A 19,224-nucleotide genomic window follows, 5' to 3' on the forward strand; every position below is an offset into this window, starting at 1 on the left:
AAATAAACCCTAATACCTTAGCATGATGATCCTAATCTCTAACCGAAAGAGCTAGGTGTGTTAAACCTAATCTGCCAATACCATGCCCATGAAAAGAGCCCCCCCCCCATCCCCTAATCCTCGTTACCTTGGAAAGAGGTCCTAGATCAGACTCCGTGGTGACACAAAGGCTGGATCTGCATCCAGGCGACATGTAGAATAGATAGCTTTGATGGCATCTGGTAGAAATCCATCTGATAATCTTATCTGTGTAAAATGTATTTATACAGATCTTGTAGGACCCCTGACAGTTATGTTCCCAAACAGTAGATATGAAGGCATGCTTAGGGCGGCAATCTTATAAACAATTCCATGAAAAGGTACATTATGTTACTGTCACATGAAAGTGGGAAAGTACATGTGAATACCTACGTATAACATTTATCTTTACTGATAGTGATGCCTTCACAGAGGCACTGATAAAGTGATACTAAAACATCTTCCTAACTATACACATAGCCATTTTGTAAGAAATAATTAAATACATGTCCTAAAACAGAGCAAGCTAAGTAGGTTAAAAGTCACTAGGTGACGGGGGCACAAGCCTGCAAGCCAGAAGGCGAATATAAACTCCTGATTCCCATTCAAACCAAATAGGATCCACTAATCTGGATGAGAGTCTGTTTGCACTCTGTCCATGCAGGGTCCCTCACTCATCAGGGTAAAGAAAAAGCACACTTGGATAATCCCTGCTCACCGCCTTGATTGCTTGGCACAAGCAGTCAGGCTTATCCCAGAAGCAGTGTGTTAAGTATTTGTACCAACACACTCCGTAACACAGTAAACAGTCACCCAAGCCCTTGGAAGCAGCAAGCTGGACTACGGCAATGCCCTCTACGCAGGAACTGTGTGCAGGAACCATGGCCAAACTCCAGAAGAGGCGGCAACGCATCCAGAACGCCTCTGCACGCCTCACCCTGGACACCTCCCGCCACTGCCACATCACAGACCACCTGAAAAACCTGCACTGGCTCCCAGTCAACAAGAGAATCACCTTCAAACTCCTCACCCATGCTCCCAACGCACTGCACAACACTGGACCAGAATACCTCAACAGACGACTCCTACACCCCGACCTGGCATCTCTGCTCCGCTGACCATGCCCTCACAACCATCCCACGCGTCCGCAGAACTACAATGGGCAGTAGATCATTGTCGCATCTCACCACCAAAATGTGGAACACTCTTCTCACCCACCTGCACCAGACCAAAGACCACCTTACCTTCAGGAAACTTCTCAAGACCTGGCTGTTTGAGCAGTAGCAGCACTTACCCCCCCCCCTCCTCCCCCTCCACTCCTCAGTGCCTTGAAACCCTCACGGGTGAGTAGTGCACTTTACAAATTCCTGATTGATTGATTGAGTAAAAACGTCAACACCACTTTAGAACAATAGCCAGTATTTATCTGAGTAAAACAAGATCAAAACGACAAAAATCCAACATACACAAGCAAAGTTATGAAGTTTTAAAGATTAAACTTCAGTATAGCGCTTTGCAACACAAATGCTTCAATTTGGTGATATCACAGCATCGTGATAGAGTAATTCCCAACACTCTGACACTAATGGTGCCGGTCACAGAGTCTCACGGACCCCCCCATACAGTTCCTTGTGAAAATGAGCAAACAATCTGGTGCATGGAGTCGAGGATTGAGGCATTATTGGATCTGGTGCGGCATCTGTTCTGGTGAGCGGAGGCATTGGGTCCTTGTTGTGGAGGTGAGACGGCGTCCCTGCGAAGCATTGCATCCGCACACTTCTGGTGGAGTCTGTATCCTGCGGTTACAGCATGGTGCGTGGAAGTCGTGTGTGACGGACGTTGGTGAAACGGGACTTCACAGAGTCGTGGACTTCGGCGAGGTTGCATCGTGCCTGCAGGGTAGTTGCACTCCAGCGAGGACCATGGCTTCAGATGCAGGCTGCATCACAGGATCTGCAGCGGCATCAGTCCGGAGTCGTCTGGCGTCGGTGCACTTGGTTTTTCATGTTTTTTTACCAGCTTCTTTCAAGGGCCTAGGGACTGGATTGGGCAACACTTGCCAGGGCAGGAGTCTCAGCAGAGTGTACAGGTGCTGTTAGGGGAAGTCTTTGATGGCCCAGAGACTTCAGAACAGGGGGCAAGCTCAGTCCAAGCTCTTGGAGATACCTCAAAAGCAGGGATATACCACAAAGTCCAGTCCTTGTCCCTGTTCACAGGCAGAAGCAACAGCTGCAGGTTAGCCCAACAAAGCACAGTTACAGGCAGGGGCAGCACTTCTCCTTCAGCTCTTTTCCTGGCAGAGGTTCCTGTTGAGTCCTCGAAGTAATCTAAAAGTCTGTGGTTTTGGGTCCAATATTTAAACCCCTTTCTGCCTTTGAAGTTGCCCAACTTCAAAGAACAGTATCTGTTGTTAACAGGATCCTGCCTTCACTAGGCCTGGCTCCAGACAAACACCAGGGGGTTGGAGACTGCTTTGTGTAAGGGCAGGCTCAGCCCTTTCAGGTGTAAGTGTCCACTCCTTCCTCTACTCTAGCCCAGATGGCCCATCAGGCTATGCAGGCAACACTCCAGCTCCCTTTGTGTCACTGTCTGGTGGAGATGCACAAACATCCCAATTGTCAGTCTGATCCAGATAAGGAATGCACAAACGGGCAGAGTCATAGAATGGTTTAAGCAAGGAAATGCCTACTTTCTAAAAGTGGCATTTTCAAACTAACAATCTAAAAATCAACTTCACTAAAAGATGTATTTTTAAATTGAGTTCAGAGACCCCAAACGCCATATTTCTATCTGCTATCAAAGGGAAACTGCATGTAAAACATATTTAAAGGTAGCCCCATGTAAGCCTATGAGAGATAAAGGCCTTAGAACAGTGAAAACCAAATTTGACAGTATTTCACTGTTAGGACATGTAAAAACACATCACTATATGTCTTACCTTTAATTTACACTGCACCCTGCCCGTGGGGCTACCTAGGGCCTACCTTAGGGGTGTCTTACATGTATAACAAACATTTGCAATGCAATGGGTCTCACGTTTGCTCGAGTTAAAGCGATTAGTGTTGTAAATTACTAACTGAACTTTTCTTGCCACACAAACTGAAAATAAAAAGTAAAATAGTTGACATAAGCGAGCCGGTTCAAAGCGCCACCGTGAACGAGACGCATAAAAGGAAAAATAAGTTTGCTTGCATTCAAAGTTTTTGGCAAACGTGCAATTATCCATGTTACACCGTCTGTCCCCAAGGCGGTAACAAAACCGCCCTAAGGAGGGAGGAACATAAACCAGTTGCCAACGAAAAAGGATTTTTGAAAGGCAAGCCCACGAGCAATTTAAAGTGATGGGTGTGTGGTGGGTGTGGTTAAAAGCCCCGATACATACCAACACGTTGGAAAAGCAGCGCTTGCATGCTGCTATGCTCGACCTAAAAAGGGAAGGTTTGGGCCTGGCAAGTGGGTACACTTGCCAAGACTAATTTACAGTCTAAAACTGCACACAGACACTGCAGTGGCAGGTCTGAGACATGATTACAGGGCTACTTATGTGGGTGACACAATCAGTGCTGCAGGCCGACTAGTAGCATTTGATTTACAGGCCCTGGGCACCTCTAGTGCACTTTACTAGGGACTTACCAGTAAATCAAATATGCCAATCATGGGTAAACCAATCAACAGTACAATTTACACAGAGAGCATGTACACTTTAGCACTGGTTAGCAGTGGTAAAGTGATTAGAGTTCAAAAGCCAACAAAAACAGGTCAGGAAAAATAGGAGGAAGGAGGCTAAAAGTTTGGGGATGAGCCTGCAAAAAGGGTGAGGTCCAACACAAAGTATCTCCTTTGCGGTACATTGACTTTGCTGCTTAACGCATTGCTTTCAGAACAGAAGTATCACCTCTGCTGAGCAGACTTGCCTGATATAAGGACTTCACATCGCCCACCGGGACCACTATTGCATGACACAGCTCCACGCATAGACATCACATTGCCTCTGCTGCGCATGCTCAACACAGGACTCCACATCACTTTGCAACAAGGATTAAGGTACTATGTATGTATGTAGGTAGGATTTTTAGAGCGCAATTCCAGCTCAAAAGAGCATCAAAGCGCTAAACAATAGATGAGAAAAAGGAAACAAAGGCGCGATGCAGTAGTTACGAAGATAAAATAGAAGGCCAGATAAATGAGACATCAATTAGCGTGGAAAGAGACGTTTTGATAAGTTTTCGGAAGTTCAAGAAGTTAGATTCCTTCCTAATATGGATTTGAAGAGTATTCAATGTCTAGCAGCGGCCACAGTGAAGGTTTTATCTCCCCATCTGACTTTGAGTTTGTGGAGCCTGAATCCTAAAGGCTTCACGGGACCTTAGATTTCACCTGGGCCTATGCCAACAGAGGTGAGTGACCAGATAACGCGGGCCAATACCATATACTGCTTTGTGGGTCAAGCACAAGATTTTAAAGGTCAACCGTTGGACAACTGGGAGCCAATGCAACAGTTTGATACTACCTGTTGCTGAGGCAGAGCGTGGGAGATTTAAAATACATTTTGCCACCATATTCTGGATCAGTTTAAGTTTTTTCATAGAAACACTGTCCAGATTAGATAGGAGGGCATTACAGTAATCGAGCCTAGACGTAACCAGAGCTAATGTAACAGTAACTTTCCACTCCTGTTGTAAGTAGGGGAAAACTTTCCTTAACAATTTCAATATCCATAGACAGGTTGAAACCGTCTGAGTGACTTGTGCTTTGAAGGATAGATGGTGATCAAAGAGGATCCCTAAATTTCTGCTGGAGGTAGTGGGAACAGGGAGAGATCCACACTCAGCAGGCCACCAGCGGGAATTCCATCGCTCTATCCCGGATCCGAAACATATAATTTCGGTTTTTGCCCCATTCAATTATTGCCCATCCGATTAATAATGGCTAGCATGTAATTGTGGCAGCAATCAGCCGCCTCCTCCCAGTTCTTGTCCACGAGTATAATAAGCGGAGTGTCATCAGCATAGGACGTTGGCAAAAATCCAAACGACCGTATTAGAGTGGCCAAAGGCGACATATAAACATTAAACAAGGTAGGACTTAAAGAAGAGCCCTGGGGGACCCCACACGGTAGAAGATAAGCCGCTGATCTAAAATCCCCGCAACTGACTGAAGTCAATCTGTCCATCAGGAATGACTCCAGTAGTGTTAATGCTTGATCTCTAATGCCTGCCTAGAATAATCGAGTTAATAGAATTTGGAGTGAGATGGTGTCAAAGGCTGCTGATAGATCCAGCAAAATCAGAATAGCCCCTTTCCCACCATCCACCATCCTCCGTATAGAATCAGAGGATGTGATAAGGGCAGATTCAGTGCTGTGGGATTTTCTAAAGCCATGTTGTGAAGGGTCTAGTACACCCTTTGTCGTTAGAAAAGCCATGAGTTCCTTATTTATATGCTTTTCACAGATTTTAGCCAAAAAGGGGAGAAGGGTGATAGGGCGTAAGTTGCTCAGATCTAGATGGTCGCCATTTGCCTTCTTCTTCAAAGGAATCACTGTTGTCTCCTTCCAGGCGGCAGGATACTATCCAGATGATAGGACCTCCTGTAGAATAGGAGCTATTGCCTGAGAAAATATTTTAGGGGTTAATTGAAAGATGGATGGGGGGCACGGATCTAAAGGAGAGCCTGACTAAGTCTCCATAATTAACTTTTGAATATCATCTTTTGAGAGAAGTGAAAAGTGAGATAGAATAAAGTTGCTAGTGTTAGATTCCAAATCAGGCTTAATGAACTGATCTCCCTCAGTCAAAACAGAGTGATGCTTCATTCCTCCTGAAGGAATAAAATTGGAGTGAATATTTAAAATATTGTTGTGGAAATATGTGGCGACTTTATTACAGAAATCTTCGGAATTTTCCAATTCTGATAAAGTGGGAGAGGAGGACAGAGCCTTAACTTTGAAGAGCTCTCGGGGCTAATTGGCAGCTTCTTTGATTTTTGAATGATAGAAATCAGATTTAGCTTTAAATCATATAAAATTGCATGCTTTGAGTGCTAGCTTCACTTTATCTTTTCCCACAAGGGAAGAATTAAGCTTCCAATGCTGCTCCTGTTGGTGGTATCTTCTCTGGGGGAGTTTGAGCTCCTTTGTAAACCAAGGTTGGCTCGGTTTATTGATTTTACGGCTCCTCAGACACTTAGTAGGAGCAAGTTGCTTCATTGCAATTGCAATTCCTAAATTGAAACTCTCTAGTAAAGGCAAAGACCTCTCATTGGCCCTATTCCATTCTGCTTCCAGAATGGGAGCCAATTCCATCAGCTTAACCTGTTTCCACAATCTAACAGTTTTGCTGTTAGGTCCAGAAGCTTGAGAAAGGAGGTCCCCAGTGACCAGGAAAATAAGTAAATTATGGTCAGTCCATCTTTTCCCAGTAGATAACATTACCATATTAATTAAGGTCAAGGCAAGTGTATTTGCTGTATACTTCGTTATTGGGTAAGTACTTGTTAATTTAGCAGTGTCAAAGTTTTTGGTGTTATAAAAATACATAAAAATGTGTGCTTTTTCAGAATTGTTGTGAATCTCCTTATTGAGTGTGTGTCATTTGTTGATGGTGTGCACTTGCAGCAAATGTCTATCACACCCCTTTGATTAGCCCAAGCTGCTCGAGCACCCTACCACAAATAAAGCACTTGGGATTTTTCAAGAACGTGCTGACCACTTCCAAGGGGATACCTGGACTCCTTACACAGCATACCTCCATTTGGTTCACTAAAGAGTGGGTTTACTAAACCCCAATATTAACTGGTCCCTGCTATTCAGAGCTCAGGGTCTTTAATCAAAAGATCTCAGGCACAGCAGAAAGCATGGAAGAGTTTAACAGACAAGTTCACATCTAATCATGCACTGACGACAGTGCCAAATGAGGGAGGAAGATTAAAAGGGTTGACATTTTCAGCTCAGAGCGATAGGAAACACTCTCCCTGGGGACATAGCAGTGGAAAGAAAATGTACTATAATGTACTAAAATGTACTATGTTCAATGAACACAAGCGTTCCCCTGTAGCTGGATTGCGATCCATTGTAGTCGGCCTGAACTTTTGAATTTGTCCCTGGTTGGCGCAACCAGATAACAATTTTGCGGTTTGTGCTTATTGGTGCTATTTACACTGAAATCTTTAAATTTGCATCTCTTAGGCCCTAATGACTGAGTGTATGGAGTTTTGGTCTTAGTTTATTAAGATTTACTCTATTTTCTGATTTGTTGTGGGATTCTTATTTTGTTGTGTTCAAGTTATAACTTTATTACTGTTTGAAGTGCTGCACAGATACTTTACACATCGCCTCGAAGTTCAGCCTGATTGCTCCGTGCCAAACTATCAGAGGAGTTGAGCACAAGGTAATGGGGGGTTTTCTTGTGAGTTCTTCCTGACTAGGATTATGGTTGCTGCTGGAGTAAGGCTTCACCCCCTCAGCCAGTAACCCAGTTTCTTACAACCAGTTTAGAAAATGATGAAAGAACTACATTTTCTTTCCACTGCTATCTCCCCAGGGAGAGTGTGTCCTATCGATCTGAGATGAAAATGTCAACCCTTTTAATCTTCCTCCCTCATTTGGCACTGACATCAGTGCATGATTAGCTGTGAACTTGTCTGTTAAACGCTTCCATGCTTTCTGCTGTGGCTGAGATCTTTTGATAAAAGACCCTGAGCTCTGAATAGCAGGGACCAGTTAATATTGGGGTTTAGTAAACCCGCTCTTTAGTGTACCAAATGGAGGTATGCTGTGTATGGAGTCCAGGTATCCCCTTGGAAGTGGGCAGCACGTTCTTGAAAACTCCCAAGTGCTTTATTTGTGGTAGGGTGGTCGAACAGCTTGGGCTAATCAAAGGGGCGTGATAGACATTTGCTGCAAGCGCACACCGTCAACAAATGACACACACTCAATAAGGAGATTCACACCAATTCTGAAAAAAGCTAATATTTTTATGTACTTTTGTAACACCAAAAACTTTGAAACTGCTAAATTAACAAGTACTTACACAATAACGAAGTATACAGCAAATACACTTGCCTTGACCTTAATTAATCTGATAATGTTATCTACTGGGAAAAGATGCATTTACTGCTTATGGGTACTTGGCAACGACTTACAGGACTGTTTTTCTGGAGTAAAGGTAAGTATGGAGCAAGGTCCAAGGCAGCACCAATGGGTCACCTCAGTCAGCTCTGAGGATCCGGGTACAGAGGTGTTTTTCAGTATCTGGAGCCCTAGGTTAACCAATGGGAAAACATATACTACATATGGGTACTTAGAAACAACTTACAGGCCAGTTTTTCTGGAGTTAAGGTAAGTATGGGGCAAGGTCCAAGGCAGCATTAACGGGTTACTTCAGGAGGCACAGGCGCGTCAGGGTGCAGAGGTGCTTTACAGCGTCTGATGCCCCATTCACATTAATGGGAAACTGTCCTAGGGAAAAGAAGCTGCAAACTGCATGACTAGTCTGGCTGAACCCAAAGGGGAGTTCAGGTCTCAAGGGTCTTGGGCACACAGGGCCACTGTCGGTCCACAGCAACACAGGTGGGGGGGGTGTACAGTTGTGCTTTGTCATCCAGCATTGCATCATTAAGACTCCTCATAGTTCTTAGTTCCTGTACAAGAGAGTGTGCTGGCAGCGACGGCGGGGACAAGTCTGGTCAAACCTAATGTGGGATTCACCTCTGGAGAATAATCTCAGGACATTGTTGGCACCATTGGTCCAACTTGACTTGGGATGAGTGCTCAGTGCAGTGGTGCTTTTTGGTGTTAGGTTTTCCATGGTACGGGGCTCTCAGTTCTTCTTGTGTCCCTGCAGGGTGCAAAGGAGCAGTGCCACCACTCCACAGGGGATGCTGGTGATTCCTTAAAGTATGGGCAGTCCTCCCAGGCTTTTGGTGGTAGAAAAGCTGCAGGACTAGTTGACTTGTGTGCAATTGTTGAGGACAACAGACAGGCCAGCAACATTTGGGTCAAGTCACTTGCTGCTCCTCAGTTCTTGATTTCCACAGCTCTTCTGTATCCTTAGGTCAGTAGAATCTGAGCTCTTGGTGTGAGGGGGCACCTAAATACTGAATTTAGAGTCTTAAGGTGACTAAAGGGTAGTAGCCATTGGCCTACTTACCCTTGTGGTCACTACACCCTGTATATGACCACTTCCTATGGAAAGTGGGCATAACCCTGTCCAAGAGTTCTAATTTCACCGCACACAAGATGGTGGAATTCTTCTCATATTCACTTCAGGTACTCCACCCCAGGGTTGTGGCTAACTTGACAGTGTAAAATGCCTCCTGACCATCCAATTTCCAATGTATCCTTTTGCCAAATGGGCCTCAGGGCAGGGGGTTGCCTCTCTCAGGTGTGGAGGAAGCCATGATTGCATACCAAAGGTGGCAGGGACTTTAAAGTTCCTGGCCTTGGTATGCAGATCTACTAGCTATCCTGCTGGTGGTAACACCTCCTGCCAGAGCAGACATTATTTCTGACATCAGAGCATGGGCTGTCACCTTCGGGGGGGTGTCAAAATCTCATCTGCAGTGGCAGGCTGGTCAAGACCGGTCAACTGGCACACTAGAGAGCTAGTAGGGCATCAAGGGGTACCTTTAAGGTACCCTCTGGGTGCATGTAAAAAATAATACTGGCTTCAGTGTGGGTTTATTAAGAAGAGGGGTTTGATACCAAATACCATAGATTTCAGTGAAGCTATTATGAAGCTGAGTAACTTGTTTGACCAGTGCCCAGCACATATCTCAAGATGGCTTTCCTTCTCACTTGTAATATTAAGCTGTGGCACTAGACATTAAAGGGGCATATCTGTTCATACTGATATGACCTCACATGTGCTACAATGCACCCTTTCAAGGCCTCATGTAGGGTGACCTACATATACCCCATGCAGTTTCTTTGGCATGGCACACTGGAGTGTGCATGTCATCTTTTCAAGCATGGTTTGCACCATGTCCCACAGCCTGCAATGTCAGTCTGTGTAATTTTATGTGTAGGTTCCATAGGGTGGCATAAGACATGCTCCAGCCCTGGGTCACTTAGGGTGGCATAAAACATGCTTCAGCCCTTAAGGACCCGCTTCAGTACCAGTGCCCTAGGTACCAGGGGTTCCATTTACTAGGGACTTGCAAGGGTACAAAAGTCCATACCAGTTGAGTTACAATTAGACTTTACTTGTTTTAGGGGAAAGAACACTGTCCCTGATGTATGAAGAGCAGGCGTCAGTGCACTGTTGAAAACCAGCATCTAGTAGTTCGAAAGGGTGCAAAAAGTGTGTGCGGGGGGGATGGGGGCCTTCTGTGAAGAAGTCCAGTTTCCTTCACAGATACCATGTTACACAAAGTTGCCAGGAGGTTGCAACAGGCCTATCTGCCTTCTTTCTTTGACTGTCGGGCACAAGCGTATTACTGAAGAGGCTGCATATGCTTATGCAGTCACCTCTGTAATACAGATTTTGCCAGCACTGAGTGTGCACCAATGCAGTCTTAAGGGTGTGGGTCCATGCAAATAAGGGAATACTTTGTCCCTGTGACCATGCTGTATTATAGATGCAGAGGCAATCGAGCAGTCGGGAGGTTCACTGATTATTTGTCCATTATGAGGTGGCACACCAGCACACCTCAAAAGGGTTCCCTTTGGCAGGGGGAAAGATTGCCATGGTCCCCTTCATGACATCCCACTGCTGGTGTGTGCAAACACTCCCTGCATGCAAGGTGATATCTGTTCCCTTTTGAAATGCAGGCCACTTACCCACCTACAAAATGAAAGACCACCTGGGTGCTTCAAACACCCAATCTGCTTTTCACCAATGTGCTGCCCACAGGGCAGGTGCAAGATTATTCCTGCCATGGGGGACAATACATTAGCAGGAAGGGCTGCTTTAGCACTCGTGGCACCCGGTGGGGCAGTCTTTGTTGGTGCCCACCAATGACTTCCTGCTCCCTGGATTCCCTCACTGCACCCTGAAACAGTGCCCCATATCTCCGTATAGACCCCCTCACACAGATATTTAATCTGTTTTATAGTGCTGCCCATATCATTGTAGGGTGTATAAGCACTTTCATTGTCTCTCTATAATGTCTGTATTTAATTAATCATACAGGTGCAAATCATTGTATAGGAAATGTTACATAAGACCGAGGATGACAAGGTGTAGGAGCCATGTGTCATCCATAATGTAGGCAGTATATTTTAAGAGTGCTTGGCCTGGGGGAAGCACACACTCAGGAATTAAAACAAAGCAGTTGTTGGCTTTACCAATAACAATTAATTTCTACCCAAACAAAGTCTTTTTAGCAACATTAGGATAATGAAAGATTGGGGAAAAACATAAAATTTCAACCTATCCGTGAAGTTTGCATGCAGCTCTTTGACAGTTCATTGTTCACTGTTCTACATTAGGATTGTACCTTATGGAACTATAGGTAACAAAAGGATCTCTGACAAAAGCGGTAACCCACTGAGCTATATACATAAAATACTCTTCTGAGATCTGCATAGCACACATGCTTTGAGGTGGGCATATTAACCCTCACCACTACATGTCACAAGACAGCACTCAATCTCTCCCCAGCAGTTACATTAATCACCAGAGTTCTCAACATTTTTATTGCTGACTTAGAATCTCTGGACTGACAATGCCCTCTGAGCTGGGTGCCCGATACGGAGGCATCCGTTGCACCAACTTAAAGCCTGTTCCTGTTTGCTCTTGGGTTAGCCAGTTGAAGGTGATTGCTGGAAATTGCTCTTTTCTGCAGGTCATACTCTGACTTTTTGCCTTCCTCCTCCTTTTTCTAACCCTGTTTTTGTTGACTTTGGGACTCTGTGCACTTTTTCACTGTTGACCAGTGCTAAAATGCATGTACTCTGTCTAAAACATGGTAACAACGGCTTCTCCATGATTAACATATATTATTAACTAATAAGTCCCTAGTAAAGGGCACCATGTGTGACCAGGCCCTGTAAGTCAAATGCTACTAGTGGACCTGTAGCACTGGTTGCACCACCCACTTTGGTAGCCTTACAGCCATGGCTCGGGTGTGCCAATGCAGAGCTTGTGTGCACAGTTTAAACTGCCATTTTAACCCGTCAAGTGTACCCACTTGCCAGGTCCAAACCTTCCTTTTTATTACATGTAAGCCACCACTAAGGTAGACCCTGGCTATCTCCAAGGGCAGTGTGCTGTGCATAGTAAAGGTTGACTTGTTCTTTTGTGTTTAGCATGTCCAGGTAGTAAATAACTCTTAAATGTGTTTTTCACTAATGCAAAGACTATCTCTGCTATAGGCTAACATTGAGGTTACCTTGAAACATTTTCTAAGTGTCATTTCCAATTGGGAAAATATATGAAAATGGAGTTTGGTGTCTCTGGACTTAAAATTTAAAATAAAATACATATTTTGTTAAAGTTGGTTTTTAAATTGCAGATTTGAAAATGCCACTTTGAGAAATATGAAATTTTCTTTAACCATCCGGTGCCTTAGCTTGTCTCTGAGTACATGTCTGGGTTTAGGTGCCAGCTACATGTGCACATTCTATCCAGAAAACCGCAAACAGGAAGTGCTGGGTGTGACAGGAGGTACATCTGCATACTGATAGTCATCCTGGGCAGTAGCCGCAATCGCTGCTGAGCCCCAAAAGCCAACAAAACTGGTTCAGGAAACAGGAGTGGGGAGTCTAAGTTTGGGGATGATCTTGCAGGGCAGGCCAGGTCCAACATTGACCATGCCGTCATTCCGTACAAATACTCCAAGGGAGATACTTTCAGTTGGTGCCCCCAACAACCCCACATTTCACCCCCTCCCCCCCCCTCCCACCCCCCCAAAAAATAAAAAAAAATTGCTAGGTAAACAAACAGCTTGGCTGCTAGAAGTCCAAGTGTCTTTTTCCATGGCTCTGATTTGTACACACATTACATGTGGATCCCAGTCAAGACAATCGAGGCTACTCTAAATCTTTCAGATTGATTTTGAAGTGAGTAATTTTTCCTCAACTTCCTAGCACCTCCCTTAAATATACTTTTTCTGGACAGAGCAGCAATGCGTCAAAAGGCAGTGTAATATAAAATATGCATCACATAGGTATTCCAATTATGCACACAAATGGGACACTACAGTTTACTCACACCATCTAATGCCAAGTTTAACTCGCACATGGCTGAAGAGAGGAATGTTCCAGTGGTTAAGGAATCCTAATTTGGTCCTCATGCCCTAAACTTAGTTTTGTCACCCCATTTAACAGATGTTCTGTCTAGAATATGTATTTTCTCAGTCTCTCTCTATGAGGGTAAATTGTGAAGTCTTAGCCCCGGGGCTCCATCTAGCATAAGTTAAATTATATATTTCTATCATAAGTTTGACTAACCACAATGGAAATGTACAAAGACAAGTATTCCGTGGCAAAAACTCTGCAGCAGTGCAAGAACCATTTGTTTCCTAATGCATAGTTTGGCAGGAATTTTTGTCCAACCCTCTTGTTGTGGGTCGTGAATTATTCCTTATCTTTACTTTAGATTTTAAACCTCTTCAGGTCCATTAGTGTGTTGAGAGAAGAAGCTGGCTCTGTCAGGTAAGTTTCCAGTGTAATTATGCAGACTTAGATCAGTTCACCAATCTTAAGACATGACTTGGAGTGCATCTAAACCATTAAGATTTCTATTTCTCATTGACGTTGAGTTAAGGCAAGGGCCATACATGTTGGAGCTGGATCACATGGTATCAAGTAAATTTTTTGTTAATTGAGTGAGTGTTGTGGGATGGTCTTTTGGGCCTTTCAAGTCAAAGGGGAAGAGGTGTTGGTGAGCTCTGAATGGTATGCCTTAGTTGGGAAACAACTCTGAGCCCAAAGTGTCCAGGATGTAGGCTAAGAGGCAGATGCACCACACCCTGGCATCTGTAGATGCTAGAGGGTCACACTGGGCTTTCTGGAATGTGCCTAGTACCATCAATTGTGACCTTGGTTTCATCAACTTCTAGTGAGGTATCATAAGGCTGTTGGTGTTTGTGAACGAATATTTGTTATAACCCAAATGAGCTATGGCACATGCTTTGGGTACCCTTTAAAGTTCAAGAGTTATATCTGAGACTACTATGTAAATACTCTTGAATATTTCAAGTGCTTAAGTTACCACAGTAAGCTTCAAGATTTCTTTTTTCAGGAAAATAGGAATGGGGGCACATCAAGTAATAGCTGCAGATGATGGATCAGTATTTAATGACTTGGATTGTGATGCAAATGAGTTTTCCTCAATATGAACCTGGAATGCAATGTCGAGGGGCCTGATTTATGGAGATGTGATGACATGTTTTATACACTGAATAAGTCATCCAGGGACAGTGATGTTATTGACTGGTAATGCATGATACAAGTGTTGAAGGGCCTTTCTTTAGGGGTTTACCATTGCAAGTGGTGAGGATGATTTGTTTTACAGATGTTTGGACTTTGACTTCTGTAGCATGCAGGAGAGTGAATGTGATGGATTTAACTCCAAACCATGTGCCTCAATCAAAGTGGCTGATGTTTCAATATTTTCTAAAAAGGCATTCCACTTTGTGATTATACAAAGTTGCCAGGCTGTGGCAGAGAAAATTAGAACTGATGTTGAGACATGGGTTCTGGGTCAGTACTTCAGTGTATCTGAAACAGGTCCTTGGTGAAATTCTCTGCTTTAACATTCTGGTGGTGTGCCTTTGCTGTTCTAGCGTGAGCAGCCATGTTATAAGGACCCTGCTTCAGTTTCTACACACAGGATATAACAAATGTACTTATCTAGTTTTATAATACTTAATGTACCACTGATTGTGGCTTGTGTTAGACTTGCCACAAAATTTAAGCTCTGGTCACACCAGTTGTTAACCGAGCCATCTTTCAAGCATTCTAGCATGTTAACTGTGATCAGGGGACATTCATGCCTTGTTTGATCTCCTCAGATATTCTACTCTCATTTCTTTAAGCAGAATTTCTTTAAACCAATGACTTCATGTGGCTTCTATTGGATTTGTATGGTGAGGCAACTTATTCATTTAGCACAGGATTTTTTATCCTGCAGGTCCTGATGGTGATGTACATGGTTAAATGTGCTAAGCTTGGCATTTGAGTAATTCAGCACCAGTGTGATTTGACCAAAAGTGGTGTAGCTGGTCTACTTTTCAGGTCTTGGTTCAATGGGAACAGAAGGTCCAGTATGATTTGTCAGAGTGGATGAGTTGCCCTGCTGTTCGAATGAAGCCTACATTGTGTGTTTTAATGGATTCCTTTAGCGTACTTGATGGCTGGATTATCACCTGAGATGTTTGGTTTTGCGAGTTGATTGATCTCTTAAAGATACTAAGGTTGTGTCACTTGGTTTAGCAAGAATGTACCAAAGTGACATTCCAGAAGTATTTGACAATTCCTCATATCAAAGATGAGATAGGATGAAGATCATTTTAGCTAGTAATTCTTTGGAAAATCCAGTGGGTGGACCTTGCATTCCTGGATAGTTGATGGCTGCTCCATCACTTTCTGTTTTTAATTTTAACTTTCAATAGAAAGCTATAGATCACCAGAAATATTGACCCACATTCCTGCAGGACCATTACTGGTCTAATGTGCTAGGACTTCTATGAACCTTTGAATCCATACTGTAAGAGAACCTGTCAGTCCTAACATTACATTTATATACTAGGGTCCATGTATCCTAGTGTCTGGCTGTGGTACAAAAACCATTGTTGAGGTAATCTATGAAAATCAGTTGCTGTTTGGCATAACTACTGTCCATAGTAATTTGTCTTCCTTTTGTCATGGTTCAGTTTGAAGTATTCTAGTGATGAGATCTTCCCACCTTCTGGAAAAAACTCTGGTTGGTTGATTTGTTGGTTAGAAGCTATTCCCAGATCACAACATACATGTTGCTTTTTACTACTTAAATAAGAATACCATGCATTTATATTTGTGTGCATCATTAGCACACAAATTCTATATGCTAGAATTAACATTAGATACTATGTATCTAGTTTTTTCTAGAATGTGTGGATGACATTAGCATAGAAGGGGCAGATTAATGATTAATGTAGAGATATAGCAGTTGGGTGTTAAGGCATTATGATAATTTATAGGTGTGTGCTCTGATTTGCTGATGAAATGATACATTTTTCAGTTCTGTAAATTTTATATCCGGAAAAGTGTAAAAATCCTTTATTTTGGTGGTGAGCCATGAGTTTCTTGTCCTACTAAGGATGCTGGCCATTTCTTGCCCGATTCGGTTTGGGACTTGAAATAATTTTTTATTTGCATTTCTCTACATAGTCCTATTCATGGGCAGCTTTCAATGCATTGCTTTATTTTTTAATTGTGTAATATATTTAACTACTCTGCTGATCTAGTTAAGTAGGCCCTTTTACTTAATTGTGGTATTTTGATATTCTGGATATGTTGGGTGATGCTTTGTTGCAGGAACACACTGTCTCATGAAACTGAGGTTTAACACAGTCTCTGATCAAATTGTAGGAAATCTGATGAAGGTAAAATATTGGGTGTCTGAAATTGTGGGCTACCCCACACCCAATCCTTTATAACTCTTTTTGTTATTGTTACTCTATTACGTTAATATCTACTGTGGTGTATACATGTAATTGTCTGTTACATTTTGTGTACTTTTAGCTTAAAAAATTTCAAAAAGGAGCCCGTGGATCAAGATTTTGTCAACACCCATAAGAAAGGGAAACGGAAGAGATCCCTGGCAGAGGATGCCGAGCAAGCACTTGGGTAAGTGAATCAATACATGCAAAATGTTAAATACGCACTTTTGGGGATTGGTTGCTAAAAAAGAAAATAGCCACACAAGAGCCCAGAATGCGTAGACTGCCATAGTTTTATTTTGTTAGTCATGGAGCCCTTTCTTTGGGGTTGGCTGTTTATTCTTAAACTGTATGATGTTCAGTTTGTTTCCCCTTGTAACTGCTTACCGGGTCTCCCTCTATCTCTGCGCCTTCTAATTGAATCGGGTCTTTTACAAATGCCAAATTACTGCAGTGTTGGACATCTTCCCCTCCAAACTGAAAACTAAAGCAGAAGATTTGCTGTGGCCTTTTGTCGAACTACTGATAGACAGACGTGTTTTGTCATTTACTCCCAATATTTCCGGTATGAGCGAATTTAGATTTTCTAATAGGTGAAACTATTTATAATGTTTTAGGAGCTGATCTTTATTACATCCCAAAAGGTTAATAGAGTCTCCAAATAAAAATAAAAAAACTTCAGAGAACTGGACGGTTTACCTGTTCACAACTAATCGTTCGAGAGGATGACAAACCAGCGAGGGGCTGTGGCTAAGACGGCAGCGTGACCATTGGCCTAAATATATAAGATCATAGTTTGAGAGGCACAAATCTCCGAAAATCAACAAATCCAAGAGTGGTGTCCCAACATTGTATTCTTCAGTTATTCATATGTGCCATACAGTGCCGACAGATTTCACCTTAAAACCGCATCTTCAGCGCACATTTAATATTCACCAACTGAATTCTAGTTGTACTAAATCCAAATGAATAATCGTCATTGGTCAGTGGGTGATCAATGCGCACTACGTCGAAACAGTAAGCATGATGACAAAGTCTGTAACCAAGGGACTTTAATTGCAGAAAGGAAGAACATTGTGAGCAGCTCTGCGTGTTCGACCACAGACTATTAGTGGTGGCTGAGAACTAATTGCAGAGGGGAACTACGAGGGTCTGCATCGGATTGGTGGGGAGAGAAAGCGAGGGTTTTCACATTTTTGGCATAGGAAGAGTCTCATGAACCCTGCAGTTAAATAAAATGTTATACCCAGGAGAATGCTAGACTTGGACAAAGATGTACTTTAAGAGACATCTTCTGTGAGATGATTTACGCGCCTCATCCTGGACCTCCCCCGCCATGAACACATCTCAACACACCTCAAATCCCTTCTCTGGCTCCCCATAGACAAAAGGATCACCTTCAAAATCCTCATCCACACACACAGATCCCTCCACAACACCGGCCCAACCTACCTCAACAAAAGAGTGAACTTCCACACTCCCACCCGCCTCCGCCGACCTCGCACTCTGCACAGTCCCCCGCATCCAACGCACCACCACAGGAGGCAAATCATTCTCCTATCTCGCCCCCAAGGCCTGGAACTCCCTCCCCACCAACCTCCAAGACATCCTGCTTTTCAGAAAATACCTCAAGACCTGGCTGTTCGAACAGTGATCTCTCCACCCCCACCAGCGCCTTGAGACCCTCACGGGTGAGTAGCGCACTCTATAAATTTCTTGATTGATTGATTGGTGTCAAGTGAGGGAGAGAAAATTAAATCATTGTATTTATTTCATTTTTATTTATAGTGGTTTTATAAAGCTCAAACATGACCCTAGGCTTTACAGAGAAAACCCACATTTTGTTGCATAAAGCATAGTAGCGAAATAACAGAAGTGAGGAAAACCACATGGGATCTGTTCAACTCTGATTGAGGAAATGATGATGGGACTCAACTGCCGACGCAAGATAGTTAGAACTTTCGGGAAAGCTTCCCAGATCCTTACACTTCAAAGGGTAGAGTGTGGTTTTTGTTATTTATTCATTTCGAAATTTTCAGGACGCATAATGGCAATAAAAAGTCATAATTGATTATAAAAATACTTCAAATAAGCCTGAGCATCTTGGCATAATGTAGCTGTTTCTTTCAAAGTATTGAACAAAAATCAAACCTGTGTTCCCAGATCGTTTGCTAATTTTGTCGTTAAGATTATTAATGGCCGTTTCCATACCCGACAAATCAATAATTTGCTACCACTATTTCAAATCAGGTAGATTACAGTCCGGCTTTTGTCTTGCATTCTGTAATCTGGCAAGATCGATGGAAAAGAAAATACCCTTGAAATTTAGCGGAAGTATGTCAGAATAATTTAGCGAAATGAATTCAGGTGACTTTATTTCGATTTTTAGCAGCTGGCCGAGTTCCCATTCCACCTGCTCACAATAGGCCTGTACAGCCTCACATGTTAACAGCATTATAGGATGACATCTGGGACATTTTACATAAACCTGCTATCCCCATTTATGCAGCCTATCCGGTGAATGATAAACATCCTGACTAAATAATGGTGCATTTTAAGCCTAAAAATATTTATAAGCTTATGCTTTAAATTACTGCTATGCAGTACCTACTTGAGTAA

At 43.1% G+C, this 19,224-nt stretch overlaps 1 protein-coding gene across 2 annotated transcripts in view; it reads left to right on the forward strand.

The window, feature by feature from the left end:
* Positions 1-19,224, forward strand: part of LOC138268325 (DNA topoisomerase I, mitochondrial-like) — a 1,149,155-nt gene that overhangs the window by 274,725 nt on the left and 855,206 nt on the right. For both annotated transcript variants that reach the window (XM_069217851.1, XM_069217852.1), the window contains one exon: positions 16,688-16,792. In XM_069217851.1, coding sequence (XP_069073952.1) covers positions 16,688-16,792 — 105 coding nt within the window. The remainder of the gene's footprint in view (positions 1-16,687; positions 16,793-19,224) is intronic.

Source organism: Pleurodeles waltl, chromosome 12 (genome assembly GCF_031143425.1).
Source record: "Pleurodeles waltl isolate 20211129_DDA chromosome 12, aPleWal1.hap1.20221129, whole genome shotgun sequence".
Classification (NCBI taxonomy): domain Eukaryota; kingdom Metazoa; phylum Chordata; class Amphibia; order Caudata; family Salamandridae; genus Pleurodeles; species Pleurodeles waltl.